General features: G+C 42.9%; 1 protein-coding gene across 1 annotated transcript in view; it reads right to left on the reverse strand.

Annotated features, from left to right (window-relative positions):
* The window catches only part of LOC108715894 (NUAK family SNF1-like kinase 1), a 29,526-nt gene extending 15,295 nt beyond the window's left edge, over positions 1 to 14,231 (reverse strand). The window contains exons 1-3 of the mRNA XM_018261430.2: positions 14,075 to 14,231; positions 12,548 to 12,903; positions 2,249 to 2,369 (exon numbers count right to left, since the gene is read on the reverse strand). Coding sequence (XP_018116919.1) covers positions 2,249 to 2,369; positions 12,548 to 12,817 — 391 coding nt within the window. The 5' untranslated portion in view covers positions 12,818 to 12,903; positions 14,075 to 14,231. The remainder of the gene's footprint in view (positions 1 to 2,248; positions 2,370 to 12,547; positions 12,904 to 14,074) is intronic.
* Positions 14,232 to 18,989: the final 4,758 nt, after the last annotated feature.

Below are 18,989 nucleotides of genomic sequence, written 5' to 3' on the forward strand. Positions count from 1 at the left end.
CAATGGAATGGAAAGAGTTGTGGGGATGGAGAGAATCCTCATGCACAAGTGAAAGCAATAGCAGCCAGAAGGGCTTGGCCACTATAACAAACAAGGGCCCTATCAGGGCCAACCAAGACCCACTCCTACTCCAGAGAATGTTCACCCACCTGCCCAATGCACCACCCGCCAGCCCATCTATCCCTTGTACTTCCTCCTTCTCCTCCTAAAAACTACCAGCCTAGGTAGGTAGGGCAATGAGGGTTGGGGCCCATGAGGTTTTTTTTTCCAGCGCCCTGCCGACCTGGTCCGACCCTGCCCCTACTGCTGCAGGCCAATAAATACAAACATTTCCAAATAAACCTATAAAAGCTCAATATGAGGGCTTAGAACAGAGATCCAGTGGTTAAAGGGGAACTATCGCGAAAATGAAAATTTAATATAAGCTTCCTCATACTGAAATAAGAAACATTCTAAATACAATCAATTAAATAATCGGCATTGTTTCTGAAATAATCAAGTTTATCTTCACTATCCCTCTCTCAGCATCTGTTTCTCTTCATTCTGTCTTCATGCAGGAATTGGGTGTCAGATATTTATTGACAGTTAGATCCAATATATCTTATAGGGGGGCTCCCTTTCCAAGCAGATGTATTAGAGCTCACTAAAATAACTGATTCCAGTACAAACAAAATATAAAAAAATAACTGCCTTTTGCACAAATCCTGCATTGGTGTTTTCTTTATGCAACAACAAGAACAAAGTCGTTTTTGGGTGGAGTTTGCCTTCTTTAAGTGCCATTCATTCCAACAGAACCGGACTTGCTATGTGTGGAATTCAGGGCATTAATTCACTTTCAGGAATATTCAGGGAAAGCAGAGAAAGAGAGATAGAGAGGTGTCTGTGAAATGATAACCACTCTGTGATGGAGAAGGCTGTTCTAGGCAGAGGTGCCTAATGCTTTCAGAGAGAGTCTGGGCTTAGCAGGATACACAGAACATAATCCATAAACGCACACTGTTGATCCGGCCAGAAATGTGTTGTTGTTTAAAGCCAGGAATGAAGTCCCACCCCAGCGCCCTGGGGTAAAATTCCAACAAAATGGGTTTTGCAGCATATCACTAGGAATGGATAATGCTGAACCCAAATAATTAATTTCTCTTTTTGCACCTGCCTTTTTAACTGTAACTATGGGTATCACTTGTGTATTATAAGGGATAATGTAACCCCTACTGTAAATGATAAGGATATTAGAAGTCACTGAGGGGTTGTTCTGTGACCATATAAAGGCACAAGGCTGCAGGCTGAGTTATACAGGGAACTCTGAGTATCACTCATGTATTATAAGGGATAATGTACCCCTACTGTAAATGATAAGGATATTAGAAGTCACTGAGGGGTTGTTCTGTGACCATATAAAGGCACAAGGCTGCAGGCTGAGTTATACAGGGAACTCTGAGTATCACTCATGTATTATAAGGGATAATGTACCCCCTACTGTAAATGATAAGGATATTAGAAGTCACTGAGTTGTTCTGTGGCCATATAAAGACACAAGACTGCAGGCTGAGTTATACAGGGAACTCTGAGTATCACTCATGTATTATAAGGGATAATGTACCCCCTACTGTAAATTATAAGGATATTAGAAGTCACTGAGGGGTTGTTCTGTGACCATATAAAGGCACAAGGCTGCAGGCTGAGTTATACAGGGAACTCTGAGTATCACTCATGTATTATAAGGGATAATGTACCCCCTACTGTAAATGATAAGGATATTAGAAGTCACTGAGTTGTTCTGTGGCCATATAAAGACACAAGACTGCAGGCTGAGTTATACAGGGAACTCTGAGTATCACTCATGTATTATAAGGGATAATGTACCCCCTACTGTAAATTATAAGGATATTAGAAGTCACTGAGGGGTTCTGTGACCATATAAAGACACAAGGCTGCAGGCTGTGTTATACAGGGAACTCGGAGTATCACTTGTGTACTATAAGGGATAATGTACCCCCTACTGTAAATGATAAGGATATTAGAAGTCACTGAGGGGTTCTGTGACCATATAAAGGCACAAGGCTGCAGGCTGAGTTATACAGGGAACTCTGAGTATCACTCATGTATTATAAGGGATAATGTACCCCATATTGTAAATGATAAGGATATTCCCCTGTACAGTGATATGCTGTTGATCTTACAGAACTCCTGGATCCCAGGGAGGATAGTTACACAGACACATGATGTAGCATTCAGTCTGATCACTGACCTTCAAAGACCTGTATAATGTGTTCATGTTCCAGCAGCGCCGTTATCTCAATCTCTCGCTGAAGGTGCACTTTGTCCAACTCATCCTTGATCGTATCTTTCTGAATTGACTTAACAGCCACCTAAATAAAATGACAGAATGTCAGGTTGGAGTGAAGGTAAGCGAGTAAAGTGAGCTCCTGGGTGCTGCAAAGAGTGTCAGAACACACAAAGTGATATTAAAGGACTAGATAGAGCAATGATTGCTGGGATATTACAGTTCAAGTCCTCTCTTGGATATATTGCCTTTATTCAGGGCCCTCCTTAAAGGTGTGGTTCACTTTTAAAGTGAAATTTTAGTATCTTACAGAAGGATTCATTCTAAACAACTTTTTAATTGGTATTATTTTTTTATAGTTTTTTTTAATTATTTGCATTCTTCTTCTGACTCTTTCCAGCGTTCAAAAGGGGGTCACTGGCCCCATCTAAAAAACAAATGCTCTGTAAGGCTACACATTTACTCTTATTGCTATTGCTTTGTATTACTCCTCTTTCTATAAGGCCCTCTCCTATTCATATTCCAGTCTCTTATTTAAATCAATGCATAATGTAATTTGGACCCTAATAGACTGCTGAAACTGCAAACTGGAGAGCAGTCGATTAAAAAGCCAAATAACTGAGAAACCATAAATAATAAGAAAATGAAGACCAATTGCAAATTGTCTCAGAATATCACTCTCTACATCATTCTAAAAGTTGATATAAAAGTGAACAACTCTTTTCATTCCTAACAATGTAATAGATACAGGAAGACATGGGCACATTGGTCATTGAGTTACAGTTTCACGAATATGTTTTCTCCAAATCTCAAACAAACTGACCTAAAAGGGGAACTGCTAATTGTATCTGTATTCTCCCCAAATCTCACCCTAAATACCTTCAGGCTGAGCTTCCCTGACACTGCTCCAAGCCCCCTGTCCCCCCAGGGGTTCAAGCCCCACAGTTTGGGAAACAGCAGTATCCCTTCTGTTGTACAGCACTACAGACTATGTGGGTGCCCTATTAATATGTGCAGTAATCCAGCCAGAAATGTGAGTGATTGAGTGTGGCAGCTGATTCATATGACCTACAGCCCTGGATATACATTGGCCCCATGAGGGCAGATTCTACTGTTCTTTAGTGATGGGCGAATAAATTTGGCTGGCGGGGAATTTCCGGCGAAAAATTCTGCATGCACGTCCGAAAAGTCGCTTGCGTCAAAATCGCCACGTGGCAACACTATTCGGACGCCCATTGACACTAGCGTCAAAATAGGCAAGAGCGACTTTTTTGTCAATTTACGATTTTCCTGAATTTTTCACAAAATTTCCAATTTTCACAATTTTTTTGTGAAACTTTCCATTTTTCGCGATTGTTTCCGTGAAACAGGAGAAATTCACCCATCACTACTGTTCTTTAATCTGGGACGTTGCCCAGTGTATCATTGGAGCTGAATTCCACCTGGAGCCTCTAAGTGATGATATATACACTGTATTTTCTGTTCCATACACTAAACAGCCTCTTGTTATTCCCACATCTAACGGGGAGGTTTTGCAGGAGCACATTCCTAAATCTAAATGAGGAAACTAGAGCATGCCGACTATATGTTGTTTTGTAACTGATATCCAAACCCACCAAAGAACATTGCCCAATGTACAGACGCATATGAAGAAATCAGCAAGGTCACACGTGGGTGACACACACTGAGGAAGACTATGGGCAGATTTAGCCCCAGCCTGTGAAGATCCCGGAGTATATGAGGAAGGTCGTTTGCACCAGCCCCACATATGGCTCATATTAACCTCACTGAGCACGACAAGGAGAATTTATTCCAATATAAAGATCATTTCCAACTCTCTAAAGCCTTGTACAGAACTACTTATCCCAGAATGCCCTTGCTTAGTTTTTGGCCAAAGTCCCTTTTGAAGGTGTTAGCAATTTAGTCTGCAGTTTCAGGCTTGCATATCACCATTGTTATCACTCCGGCCACAACTAAAACTTAAAGGATTTGTTCACCTTTGAATTAACTTTTAGTATGATGTAGAGAGTGATATTCAATTTGCAATTGGTTTTCATTTTTTATCGTTTGTGGTTTTCGAGTTATTTAGCTTTTTATTCAGCAGCTCCCCAGGTTGCAATTTCAGCAAAGTGGTGGCTAAGGTCCAAATTCGCCTAGCAACCAGCCATTCATTTGAATAAGAGACTGGAATATGAATAGGAGAGGCCTGAATGGAGAGAGGAGTAATAAAAAGTAGCAATAACAATAAATGTGTAGCCTTAAGAGAGCAGTGGCTTTACATGGGGTCAGTGACCCTCATTTGAAAGCGGGAAAGATTCAGAGGAAGGCAGCAAATAACTCGAAGACCATAAAAAAGAAAAATGAAGGCCAAATGAAAAGTTTCTAAGAATAAGGTATTCCATAACATACTTAATACATAGGTGAACCATCCCGTTAATTGTGCTTTAAACCCTTACAAGGTGCAACAGGATCAACCCTATAGCCTGCACATAAAGATCCCAGTAAACTAAATAAGCTTAAACAGTGCCCAGCAATAAGGACAATGCAGCAGGACTCTTCCTGCAAACAAAGACCCTTAACAATATTATACTCTCTTGTTTCATCCCTTTTTTTTGATGTGATGATCTAATAAGAAGAGAGGCTTGATAAAGGGCCCGTTATGTCTCCAATTGAGCCAATAAAATCACCAAATGGATCAGTGTGTGACAGCGACCTTGGACTTGCTTATAGATTGCTCTTACCCTAAGCAGGGGGTCTAATAGGCTGTTTAGCACCCGACACCTGAATTAGGTTGGTCGGTAAAGGAACAGTAACATGAAAAAATTTAATTGTTTTTTTAAGTAATAAAAATATAATGCAGTGTTGCCCTGCACTGGTAAAACTGGTGTGTTTTCTTCAAAAACGCTACTATTGTTTATATAAACAAGCTGCTGTGTAGCCATGGGGGCAGCCATTCAAGCATAGGATACACAGTAGATAACAGATAAGTACTACTATAGTTTATATAAACAAGCTGATGTGTAGCCATGGGGGCAGCCATTCAAGCATAGGATACACAGTAGATAACAGATAAGTACTACTATAATTTATATAAACAAGCTGCTGTGTAGCCATGGGGGCAACCATTCAAGCATAGGATACACAGTAGATAACAGATAAGTACTACTATAGTTTATATAAACAAGCTGCTGTGTAGCCATGGGGGCAGCCATTCAAGCACAGGATACACAGTAGATAACAGATAAGTACTACTATAGTTGATATAAACAAGCTGCTGTGTAGCCATGGGGGCAGCCATTCAAGCACAGGATACACAGTAGATAACAGATAAGTACTACTATAGTTTATATAAATAAGCTGCTGTGTACCAATGGGGGCAGCCATTCAAAGGAGAAAAGGCTCAGGTTACACAGCAGATAAGCTCCGTAGAACATAATGGTGTTATCTGTTATCCACCATTTACACAGTGTCATATAGAATTTTTTTAATGTCCACCATTGCTACGCAGCAGCTTGTTTATATGAACTAAAGTAGTGTTTCTGAAGCAAACACAATAGTTTTACCAGTGCAGGGCAACACTACATGATATTTTCATTACTTTAAAACACTTGCATTTTTTGGTGTTACTGTTCCTTTAACAGGTACAGCACTCTGTTTTTGTGTCTAAAAAGAAGAGATCATCATATCTAGCAACCCATAACAACGAAAAAGCAGTAAAATGCTAGCTGTTGCTTGGTTGCTATGGGTTACTAGAACGGTTATCTCTTGGGACTGCACCCATCCAATATCTGCTAGCTTTTGGTTTCCAGCACTCAGACATAAATACTCCAGCTATGAGCCCCTGCGTGACTGTAACTGTGGCTGCTATTTAGCTGCTCATTAGCTGAACCATAATAATGTGCACCTTCCTCTTCCAAATTGGGATCCCGTGATCAGATGACACATTCCCCTCCAACAACAAGGGATTACTGTTAAGTACAGGGTAGTGCGCTCCGGTGCTCCCATTATCTCCCTGTTACTCTGCGCCTATTAGCCTTCACTGGGGGAAATACTAATATATACGAACAGGAGGGATCGCAAATTTGCCCGTGGGCAGTAACCCTTTTTTTTTTTTTTTTTGGAACGACTTGGCCTTTAATCTGACAAAGCCTCACAATGGTGACACTGCAGTGTTAAACCAGAGATACAGTAATGTTATTATGGGAGCGGCTCAGGCAGCTATAGCTGGGGACGGGGTGCAGGTACCATAGCAACCAATCAGTGATTCTTCAGCCAGTTGCAACAATTTGATTGGTTGCTGTGGGTAAAGGTGGCCATACATATAAAGGTGTGGGTAAAGGTGGCCATACACAGGGAGATCCGTTTGTTTGGCGATGCCGCCAAGCGAGAGTATTCCTCCCCGATATGCCCACATTGAGATGGGCGATATCGGGCTGATCCGATCGTGGGCCCTAGGGCCCAACAATTGGATCAGAACTGAGGTCATACTGGCGGTCAGATCGCGGGACTGCATCAACAAACAGATGCGCCCGTGATCCGACGTGATTTTTTACCCTGCCTGATCGGCATCTGTCCGACTTTCAGCCACATAACGATCAGGGAACCCGTCGGATGGGCCCAACACAAGGGCCAATAAGCTGCAGACTTGGTCTTTACTGCCCATGGACAAATTAGCTCAGTATTGATAAAAAACTCAGCGTCTTTATGATATCACTGGGGATTTATGTGCCCATGGCATAACATGGGGGGGGCAGTGCCCATATTCCTGTTTCTGTGCCATAATCTGCCCTCGTCATGCCACCTTTCTGCCTTTTTCTGACTTTCCGCCTGTCCCAGTAAAAGTTACACAGCTAGCAAGTTATTTCAGTAATAAAACAACTTTTTGAACCAAATCTTGGTGTCCAAACAGTCATGTGCCTCATTCAATTACTATTTTCTATTTCAGCAAAACCCTACAGTGTGGGGATCCATTTTTGGGTCCCAAAATACAGGTTAGGTACCCCTACCATAGGCTTGTATATTTTATTTATTTAATATATATATATATATATATATATAGACACACACATGCGCATACATACACACACAGGTATGGGATCAGTTATCTGGAAACTTGTTATCCAGAAAGTTCCAAATTATGGAGAGCGCATCTCCCATAGACTCCATCTCATCCAAATTTTTTAAAGTGATTTCCTTTTTTTATCTGTAATAATAAAACTGTACCTTGTACTTGATCCAATTTAATCCTTATTGGAAGCAAAACCAACCTACTGGGTTAATTTAATGTTTACAAATTAAAAAGGGACAGGTTCTGGTTTCTTCTTATGGAACAAGATAAACTGGAAACCAATGAGGAATTAAAGGGAACCCGGAGCCCCAAATAGTTATTACATATGGCCAGTGGTACTGTACCCATCAATTCAAAAGAAGATCGCCCAGCCTGTGGCACTTTTACTTTGCTTTCTAACCTACTACTTCATTTATAAAGGGGAACTATCACCAGGTACAATGTTTATACAAGCAGTATTATCTGTGTTTTAATTTTTCTGTTTTATTAAGTCATATTAACATAATGTGAGAAGGAGGGCAGCTCTGTCCGGGCACCGTCACCTTCCTGCAGTAAAGACTACTGATACAAAGGCTGCATATGTTGTGCTACAGCTGCTTTCATTAGGATCTGGCACAAGTCTCCTCTCTATAAGCCGGCCCCTAACCTCACTGGTCTCAGCTGTTTCCGACACTTTCACCACATCCTCCGGCTGCCGCCCATGTAACTGACAGATAACAGAGTACTGGGAGGAAGGGCTGAGTCAAGCTGACATTGCAACTCAAAGTGCAGACAAACGGGATTTTGAAAGAAAACAAAACCCTAAAAAAAAGTATCTAAGATTGAACCCCAATTCACTGGAGGGGTGTAAATAACCCCCATTTAACCAAATCAATGTTTTTTCCATGTCTTGGTTCGCTTTTCAGGAAAAAACACACCCCAGTGACCCTCCAAGAATTGAGGTTTCTTTATCCTTAAATAAAGTTTAATTTCTAATTCTCAGTTGAACAGCTGAGAAAGCTTTGATCACACTGACACCCCAAGACCCCAACTCCCCCAGCCCTATAGTACAGTATAGTATAGTTACAGTTTCAGGTGTTGGTTGTTCTGAGCAGTTGACCGCCATTCTGATTTATTAGGAAGAAGTGATCAGTGATTATCCTCAACAGAGCTGAGCACTAACACCTGCCTTATTCCTTGCTCGGTATGTGTACACCATGTACTGGAACAATTATACTGTTAATGGGCATGTAAAGGCAAAAAAATAAAACCCCATTTTTACTTTCTTTAATGAAAACAAAACCTATCTACAATATACTGTAATTAAAAAATGTATACCGTTTTTATAAGAAACCTGACTGTATGCAGTGAAATTCTCCCTTCATTTACTGCTTTGGATAGGAATTGTCAGACAGTCCCTAACTGCTCTGTAGGGAAACAATCATACTTATGAACAGCAGGGGGAGCCCCCACCTTACTTCCCAGCCATGCAGAACTCAAGCAGCTTTTGTTTGTTTCCCTGTAGAGCAGTCGGTAACTGTGTAGAGATTTGTATTGGATTTTATTTTTGCCTTTACAATCCCTTTACCATTTCCAACTCCAGCTGCAGGGACAAAGATCATGGAGCCAGATTTAAACAGATAAACTGGGATTCTATTTGGAGGATTATTTTGCTGCAGCCACTGGTTTTGCAGAGTTGGAGTAAGTTTGTACTAAACAATACAAAAACTATAAAATCCACATTAGATTACATGACAACACAGGACCCAGTGCAGTCTGTATATTCTGATTATTAATCAGTCTTGTTGTATCGGCTTCTGGCAGATATTATTTGACTTGTGCTGTGTAGATAATTTATGATGATCCCTAAGCAGCCCAGACCACACTGAGCATGTGCACAGTCTTGGTCATGCAAAGATGTACAACAAAGTTACAAGATGGTGACCCCCTGTGGCCAACTTTGAAAGCCTAAATCATTTGTTTGATTAGGCTTGTGGTGCAGTAAGTTCATGTTTATGTTTAGTATACAAAATACAGCATTTCTAGCCTTATTCTATTTTAGACTTTACTTCCCCTTTAAATGCTAAAGTGTTAGATCTGACATCCTTGGACATATACTGGCTCTTCAGTGTGTTATACTCTGTCAGTTCTAAGCAACTCTTCGGTTGGTCTTCATTGTTTATTTTGTATAGGTTGTGAGGGCATATCTTATCTGGTTGTGAAGCTTCACTTACTAGTCATCTAGTTTCTGCCTGGTTGCTAGGATAATTAACCCCTAGCAAACAGATAAGCCTAAAAACTTCATACACAATAAGGAAAATAATTGAAAAACTAAAAAGACCGACTGCAATTTTTTCTTTGATTTTTGCACCATGCTAAAAGTGAATTGTTTCTATCATTATGAAAGTCATGTTGTCCATTGAGCCTGGGCGTTGTTGCAGCCCCTGAGCTTCCTTTAGTTCTGTCCCTGGATCGTGCACCACTACGGCTGACTGACAGCTGATATGAGGCATGCAAAGCAGGAACAGCGTACAAATGCCATTGTATAAGGGTGTAAGTGATATGCCCTGTTGTACAACAGCACCTTTTGTTCTTCAGAGCAGGAAGTATTGGGAATGAATGGCAGACTGTGCTTAGAACAAAGTGGGAATGAGTTCCGTTACAGAGGAAGGGCTGCTTATGTAAGTTGCTTTATAAATAGACACCTGGCCGGTATTTTAAAAATGATGGTTGATCCCAATGTTATTAATAGGGAAGAAAAATAAATATATATCCAGAAAAGTTGGCCACCCCCAGGAAACATTGATCGGGGAGGACTTTGTGCCTGGGATACGAAAACATGAATTATAGCTTCGAGCAGTTTATTGTAGAGGATGCTGGGAGTTGTAGTTTTGCTCCCATTCCTGCTTGTGATAGAAAAGATCCAGGCCTGGAGATCAGGTTGAGGGTGTGAACAAGACAGGAGACAGACCCCGTGTGTTAATTATATGAACAATCAAATTTGGGCCGCAGGGCACTCTTGCAATTGAGTCCAGGGCATTGATAAAAGATGTACCCACCCTTTATGGTCAGGGCACACAGGCAGGCAACTTATCTCCCCGAACTGCCTCCCCTGCCTTCCCGCCAGCTAAAATGTAAATTGCCAAATCTGCCTGTGTGCCCTGACCCTAAAGGTGGCCATAGACTAAGAGATCCGCTCCTTTGGCAATGTCGCTAAACGAGCAGATCTCGTCCCTATATGCCCACATTTAAGTGGGCGATATTGGGCTGATCTGATCGCGGGCCCGATCGGATCATAATGGATCTGATACGGGTGATCAGATCACGGGACCACATAGACGCATAGATGCGGCCACGATCCAACGTGATTTTTGAACATTTTTTAACGACTTTCGGCCAGATATCGATCTGGGAAGCCCGTCGGATGGTCCGATGCATGGGCCAATAAGCTGTCGGCTTGGTCTGTTGGCAGCTTTTATCGGCTCGTATAAGGGGCCTTTAGAAATGATAGATCACTAATGACCTGTGTTTGGGGGTGAGAAAATCATTGTTCCACCTCCCCCAAACCAATGTATGAACTATGGGTCATTGTCCCAAACAGCATGAATGGAGGAAACACTGAAGAACAGGAGACTGCTGTAAAACTGAGCCCAATCATATATATATATATATATATATATATATATATATATATATATATATATATATATATATATATATATCATATATATAATTAATTCTAAATCTTTAATGGGAAAAAAATATAAATATGTTTTCCAAATCAGATATGAACGGGTTAGTAAGAAATAGTTTATGTACCTATTACATGACTTTAGTGTGGATCAGACTTATATAGAGGGACTTGTGGGTATAAAACCTCTGTCTCAGTCTCATAAAGGACAAGAATGCAGGGGGAGATGGAAGACTTTGTTCCGGACAGAACAGAATGTGCCGGATAATTCCCAGGAGCTGTGATTGTTTGGTGGGATTAGTCACCCTATGGATCACCTTCCCTTTGTAGGGGGCTTTGTTCTACCCGGAGCATTCCATTCCAGCCTCTAACGGGATCTATAGCCCTGAATATCCCAAGATTGTCCCTAGGGCCCCGGCGCGAGGAATCTGGCCATGAAAGCAATCAGTTTGTTTTGTTTGGCAGGGGGAAATGCCTCACGTGCGTTAGTTTGGGACTTGATGTTCCTCACTCTGTTCTCTCCCCTGCTGCTTCCTGTGTAAGTCAGTGTGGAAGGGAGATGTAGCAATCAGGGTTGAAGCAGATAGATAGCAAAGTAAACATGGGCAGGCATGTAGCCATTTGGCAGTAGAGTTTGCCACTCCTCAGTGCAGGTATGGGCCATCAGCATGATTAGAATAGAAAGGGGACACAACTCCCTCTCGACTCCATTTGGACAGAGTCGTTTAGGGCAAAATTTTAGGGCAGACTTGGCCCAAATTTAAAGGGGTTGTTCACCTTTTTTGAACTCTTTATTAGAATTTAAATGTTCATTGATCTTATGCATGACATATCAAGATATTGTTACACATTGAGGCCGATAGAAAAGCATATAACTTTTTATATGAGGGGTTGTTCACCTTTGAGTTAACTTTTAGTAGGATGTAGAGCAGGAGTGCCCATACTTTACTAATGGGAGGTCTACTTTTAGTGATGTTGCCCCATAATGATCTACATCCATAATATTCCTCTTATGAAATATCTGAATGAAAAGAATGAAACAGTAGGGTGATTTAGACAAGCTGTTTGTTGACAGTGTCTTGAGATCTACTGATCACCAGCTAAAGGTCTACTAGTAGATCTACCTTTTGGGCACCCCTGATGTAGAGAAGGATATTCTGAGACAATTTGCAATTGGTTTTAATTTTTTATTATTTGTGGTTTTTGAGTTATTTAGCTTTTTATTCAGCAGCTCTGCAGTTTGCAATTTCAGCCATCCAGTTGCTAGGGTCCAAATTACCCTAGCGACCGTGCACTGATTTGAATAAAGACTGGAATATGAATAGCAGAGGGTATGAGTAGAAAAATGAGGAATACAAATTAGCAATAACTATATATTTGTAGGCTTACAGAGCATTTGTTTTTTTTAGATGGGGTCAGTGACCCCCATTTGAAAGCTGGAAAGAGTCAGAGAAGAAGGCAAATAATTAAAAAACTATAAGAATTGGCCTTTGTATAACATATTAAAAGTTATGGCAACACTCACCATTTTTCCAGTAGCCTTCTCCGTGGCTCGCTTCACTTTGCCGTATGTCCCCCGACCCAAGGTCTCCAGCAGCTCATATCTGTGCTTGATGCTGTGCTTGTGATGGTGCTTCTTCACGGCTCCGTGTGTCGCCCCTGTATCTGAGAGGTGTGACCCATCAGGTCTGTGCCGTGCAGGAGGGCTGCCCGCTCCAGTGCCATGCGCTTTCCTGTGCCCTGCGTGGCTCTTTATAACTCCATGATCCTCTCTGGAGCAAGTCACGCCTGTCATGGTATCAGTCTATTGCACTCTCCCAAACTGGGGGGGGGGTATTAACTCATTCAGTGCCAATCAAAAAAAAAATGTACTGAGGGTCGCTGTAATAGATAACACAATGAATAACATTAACAATTAGGCCTACAAAAATAAGCTTATGTTTATTTAAGAGCTGGGCAATATGTTCCCCTGCAGTCAGTGTTAAAGGGTTGTTCCCCTTTAAGGGTTAGTTCACACGAGGAGATTTGGGGAGATTTTATTGCCTGGTGACTAATCGCCTCGTCTTCTGAGCGACAATCTCCCCAAACTGCCTCAGCATGTCTTCCCATAGGCTATAATGAAAAGTCGCCTGCGCTAAAGCACACGCGGCAATGCATTTTCTGTAGTCGCCCGAAGACTTTGGAAAACGCATCGCCACGTGTGTTTTAGCGCAGGCGACTTTTCATTATAGCCTATGGGAAGATACGTTGAGGCAGTTCGGGTAGATTGTGGCTCAGAAGACGAGTCGCCAGGTGACAAAATATCCCCAAATCTCCTTGTGTGAACTAACCCTAAATCAACTTTTAATATGATGCAGAAAGCGAAATTATGAGACAATTTGCAATTGGTTTTCATTTTTTTATTATTTGTGGGGTTTTTTTCTTTTAGTTATTTAGCTTTTTATTCAGCTGCTCTGTGGTTGCTAGGGTCCAAATTACCCTAGCAACCATGCTTTAAGTTAAATAAGAGACTGGAATATGAATAGGAGAGGCCTGAATAGAAAGACAAATAATAAAAAGTAGCAATAACAATACATTTGTAGCTTTCCAGAGCATTTGGTTTTTTTTTTAGATGGGGTCAGTGACCCTCATTTGAAAGCTGGAAAGAGTCAGAAGAAGAAGGAGAATACTTCAAAAACTATAAAAAAATGAAGGTCAATTGAAAAGTTTAGAGTTAGCCAATTTTATAATGTACTAAGACGAACTACCCCATTAAGCTAAAATTAGCCATTTTATTGTCAGGGAGTTGCTGGGAGTTGCAGCACCAGGCTGAAGATACCCCCTATCCCAGAACTCTGCAAATGACTTAAATCATCCCAAGTAATTAACATCACGGTGACACATGGCTGAACTACAACTCCCAGAACCCTCACCCACGTGGAACCATTAATGTGACTGGTAAATAAGCATTTAATTCAGATACAAGTGGAAGGCTGTGCAGAATCCAGTGCAGTCTGCAGTTTATATGTACATGAGATTATAAGGATATAGAATAAAGGTATTTGCCTCTCACCTTTCAGAGCAAGAGGTCCGGGTTATTAAACTCGTTCCCCGGGAACTTAGTGCAGGACACGAGCCCCGGACAGGCGGCAGTTGGGATGGAAGTGGCTCTTGTGTCTGCAGAGCGCTGAGTCTCCCTTGTGTTCCCCCAGCTGAAGGGGCGGGGCACGATTTGGGAAATGGGCGGGGCTCTGTTTGTGCGCCCAGTCCCTGTTGTGCATCTCTCGCTACTTGTCTCTCCTGATGGGGAAGATCCATTGGCTGCTGCGCTTTCTCTTTGTTTTGTTTGTTTATAATTGAGCTGCATTCTTGGGAATTCTTACATTGCACTGTGGGTTCTGACACATGAATGACTCTGCACTTGGCTGCTTTGCGCGGGGGAGTATTGCACAGCACAGGGGTACATTGCGCAAGGGTGCTGCAGAACTCAGGGCTGAATTTAGCAGAAGGGTGTCGCTCTGGGGTGTAGAAAACAGCAGGGGGTTGTTGCTCTGGGGTGTAGAGAGCAACGGGGGTGTTCCTCTGGGGTGTAGAAAACAGCAGGGGGTGTTCCTCTGGTTGTAGAAAACAGCAGGGGGGTGTTCCTCTGGGGTGTAGAAAACAGCAGGGGGTGTTCCTCTGGGGTGTAACAAACAGCAGGGGGTGTTACTCTGGGGTGTAGAGAGCAGCAGAGGGGTGTTGCTCTGGGGTGTAGAGAGCAACAGGGGGTGTTCCTCTGGGGTGTAGAAAACAGCAGGGGGTGTTCCTCTGGTTGTAGAAAACAGCAGGGGGGTGTTCCTCTGGGGTGTAGAAAACAGCAGGGGGGTGTTCCTCTGGGGTGTAGAAAACAGCAGGGGGTGTTCCTCTGGGGTGTAACAAACAGCAGGGGGTGTTACTCTGGGGTGTAGAGAGCAGCAGAGGGGTGTTGCTCTGGGGTGTAGAGAGCAACAGGGGGTGTTCCTCTGGGGTGTAGAAAACAGCAGGAGGGTGTTCCTCTGGGTGTAGAAAACAGCAGGGGGGTGTTCCTCTGGGGTGTAGAAAACAGCAGGGGGGTGTTCCTCTGGGGTGTAGAAAACAGCAGGGGGTGTTCCTCTGGGGTGTAGAAAACAGCAGGGGGGTGTTCCTCTGGGGTTTAGAAAACAGTAGGGGGTGTTCATCTGGGGTGTAGAGAGCAGCAGGGTGTGTTGCTCCTGGGTGTAGAGAGCAGCAGGGGGTGTGGCACAGTAAATTCACTCAAAATGTCACTATTTCCCATTGTAAACTGAAATATATGATCCCAAATAGGGATGTAGCGAACCGCCGTTTTGGTGTTCGAACCGTTCGCGAGCTTCGAACACCCGCAAAATCGTTCGATTCGAACGTTCGAAGGATTTTTCGTTCGATTCGAACGTTTGAAGGATTTTCATCGTTCGATCGAAGGATTTTCATTCGAATCGAACGGTCGAGGGATTTTAATCGTTCGAACGAATGGAAATCGTTCGAACGAATGGAAATCGTTCGATTTTAGCGGTCGAATGGTCGCGAACTCAAATTGCGAACGTTCCCAAACGTTCGCGAACATTAGGCGGACGCGAACGGTCGAAGTTCGCGCGAACAAGTTCGCAGGCGAACTGTTCGCTACATCCCTAATCCCAAAGGCTTTAGAATTAAATATCTAGTTGCGATATTAAAGGGGTTAACGTTTAGTATCTTATAGAATGGCTAATTCTAAGCAATTTTTCAACTGGCCTTCAATTTTTTTTCTTTCTCTATAGTTTTTTTTTTATTATTTTCCTTCTTCTACTGACTCTTTCCAGCTTTCAAATGTGGGTCACTGACCCCATCCAAAAAATGCTCTGTAAGACTACAAATGTATTGTTATTGCTAATTTATATTACTCATCTTTCTATTCAGGCCTCTCCTATTCATAGTTCAGTCTCTTATTCAAATCAGTGCATGGTTGCTAGGGTAATTTGGGCCATAGCAACCAGATGGCTGAAATTGCAAACCAGAGAGCTGCTGAATAAAAAGATAAATAACTCAAAAACCACAAATAATAAAAAATGAAAAATGATAATGGCAAATTGTCTCAGAATATCACTCTCTACATCATACTAAAAGTTAATTTAAAGGCAAACAACCACTTTAAGCACGGCAGTTGGGAAGTCAATAAAAATATATAAGGTGGGTGGGAGGATCATTATATTTTCCAGGGGCCGCTTAACCCTAGCAACCACGTGGTGATGTTAACGGCAGACTGGAATATGAATAGGAAAGTACATGGTGAGACTACAATTTTATTGTTATTGTTACTTTTTATTACTTTTATTGTTACTTTTTATTATTGCTATTGTTACTTTTGATTATTGTTATTGTTACTTTGATGACCCCCTGTTTGAAGCTGGAAAAAGACAGACTTCTGCTACATTGTTTCAAGAGTCACAACCACAGAAGAGAAATGGATAAACACTGTTTTCAATAACAATTACTTTTACAAATAACTTTCAAACCACTGGAAATGTACAATGAATGTATATTGGGAATTGCATTTTGTTCCATTGTACAAAAAAAAAAAAAACATTTGCGAGTTTAAATCCCTTTTTTAATTTAAAGGTAAACTACTCCTATTTACCAATATTCAGAAGAAGGCTGGATAATCCACATGAAGATCCCGGAGGACTTTGTGTATTTGGCTTTATGTTCCCCTACAAAGAGCTGTGGGTCGCTGGGGATGCCATTTATGGGCAGGTCTATACGACAGACACAAGGTGAGTCAGACTCAGGATTGAGAGAGCGGTGTCTATTGAGTCACACAGCTGGGTGCCAAACACTGTCTGTAGCCTGAGGCTTAACTCACATTCCAACCTCTTTTCTCAGTGCAGAAGAAAGTGACTATTGTGACCCACAGCAGCAGCTGCTAAAGTCAGCCCTAAGGGAACGCCATGCTCTGCTCTAAGAGCTACAACAATGGGTTTAATCCCACCACCCCCAGGGTCACAGCACAGTGTCGGACTGAAGGGTCCAAGGCCCACCAGGCTTCCAACACAGGGGCTCCACCCCCCTCTGGGCCTCCAGCCACAACCCCCTCCAGGTCCCCCTAATGCTGCCGCAAACCCCCTCTGCCCCCCCCACTTCCGCAACCCCTCCCTCCTGGCACCCCACACTGCTGCGCATACCTTTTCTTTCAGTCGAGTCCGTGAGGGGGAAGATCATGAGGGAGCACAGACAGTAGCGCAGGCAGCGGATGGGAGCAGGTCTGGGTCGGCAGGGCCCACAAGGGTTGGGGCCCACCTGGTTTTTACCTGGTGTCCCGCTGGCCCAGTCCGACCCTACACAGCAGTTGAGAATGGTGAGCTTTTTGGCCAAGGACCGTTATTGTCCAATGGAGTTGGACAGAGCATTTGTTACACGGGTGTTTCTGCCCCCTTCCACCCCCAGTATTTACCTCTCCTACACTGAATAATTGTGCTCTTTGCGCTAGAAGGGATGAAATTCTGGTTAAAACTGCCCTGTTTTGCCAGCAATATTTTAGAATGATAAATCTAAAGGACAGTGACCCTGCAGTATGACATTTCGGGAGTGGGTATAGATGCGGGTTGGCGGTTCTCCGGGTCGCGGGTCAGGTCGCGGTCTCTTTTTTTCTGATCACGCCTACTTCTAATGATGTCACTTCCAGTTTACAATGACAGCACTTCCTCTTTGTTGATGGTCAGTGGGTCGCGGATCGAGTTGCGGATAAGGTACTTGCGGGTCGGGTAGCGGGTCCAGGCAGGTAAGTATGCGGGTTGCAGGTCGGGTTTAACAAATTGGTTCCGTGCAGGACTCTACATTGAATGTCACATTCAGTTTGTTAGGAGGGACAACCCAGTGATAAAGTCACTTATTTTAAACCTTGACTAGTGCTCCTCTTTGGTGACTGAGCAGGGCTGTCATCAGTGCTGTACAGGGAGTTCTCCAGTCTGGGGTCTCCAAAGGATTTGTGCATCACAAACAATCTTGTGGGGTAGTGGGTGAGATTTGGGCATAACGTGGGCATGATTAGGGCAGATCAGGGGAGTGATTTTGCATGTGATCTTGGTGATTTATTTTTCATTTGGGCCCATTTCCACTTGTTGGCAGAGCCCAGTGCCAAGGAGACAGTGGACTTAAAATTGGACTCCTAGGGGAAGAGCTCTGCTTACTGCCCTGAGTTTGGTGTACCTTCTGCATGACAGTTGCACCACTAGTAGCATAACCTAACTTTCACAGGTCCCAAAAAAAACACTTTTTGGGGCCTCACTCCATCGCACACTCCATGACCCCCACACTGGACTGGCTTCTACCACAGGGGTGCAGGGAAATGGGAGGGTACAGAAGGGATGAAGGTCCTTACCAGGCAAGTCTCTGCAATGCACCTTCCCCACCCATGGTCACGGGTCTGTTTTTTAAACATAATCAGAAGTGGGGGGGGGGCAGAGGGGGTTTGCAGCAGCGTTAGGGGGACCTGGAGGTGGTTGTGGCTGCTTATAAACAGTTATATCATTCTGTACCTCCATAATAAATAATGTGACCTGGGGATTCCTTGAGCCACCCCAGGCTGCCACACAATCATTATAGTATGTTTTTCAAATCTATGGGGTGGGACATTTATTTAGGTGGCCAAGTAGATGTGACTTAACTTTCCTTTCCAGCTCAGGTTTACTCACAAGGTCAGTGGGGACACATATCAGGGTGCATGTATAATTGCTATACGCAAGGTGCTTACACCCACTCACTTTGTACCAATTTCAACTGCTTTGGTGCAAAAAGCAGAAGGTACCGATCACTGCTCGCCAGGGGAGCAGAACAAAATTTAAGGATCTTAGGTGAACAGTAGTGATGGGCGAATTTGTCCCGAAATTCGTGAAACAGCGAGAAATTCACGAAAAGCTAATTTTGACGCCAGCTGCAAAATTTTTTTGCCACCGGCAAAAATGTGATGCACTTTAAAG

This window comes from Xenopus laevis, chromosome 4S (assembly GCF_017654675.1).
Source record: "Xenopus laevis strain J_2021 chromosome 4S, Xenopus_laevis_v10.1, whole genome shotgun sequence".
In the NCBI taxonomy this organism is placed as follows: domain Eukaryota; kingdom Metazoa; phylum Chordata; class Amphibia; order Anura; family Pipidae; genus Xenopus; species Xenopus laevis.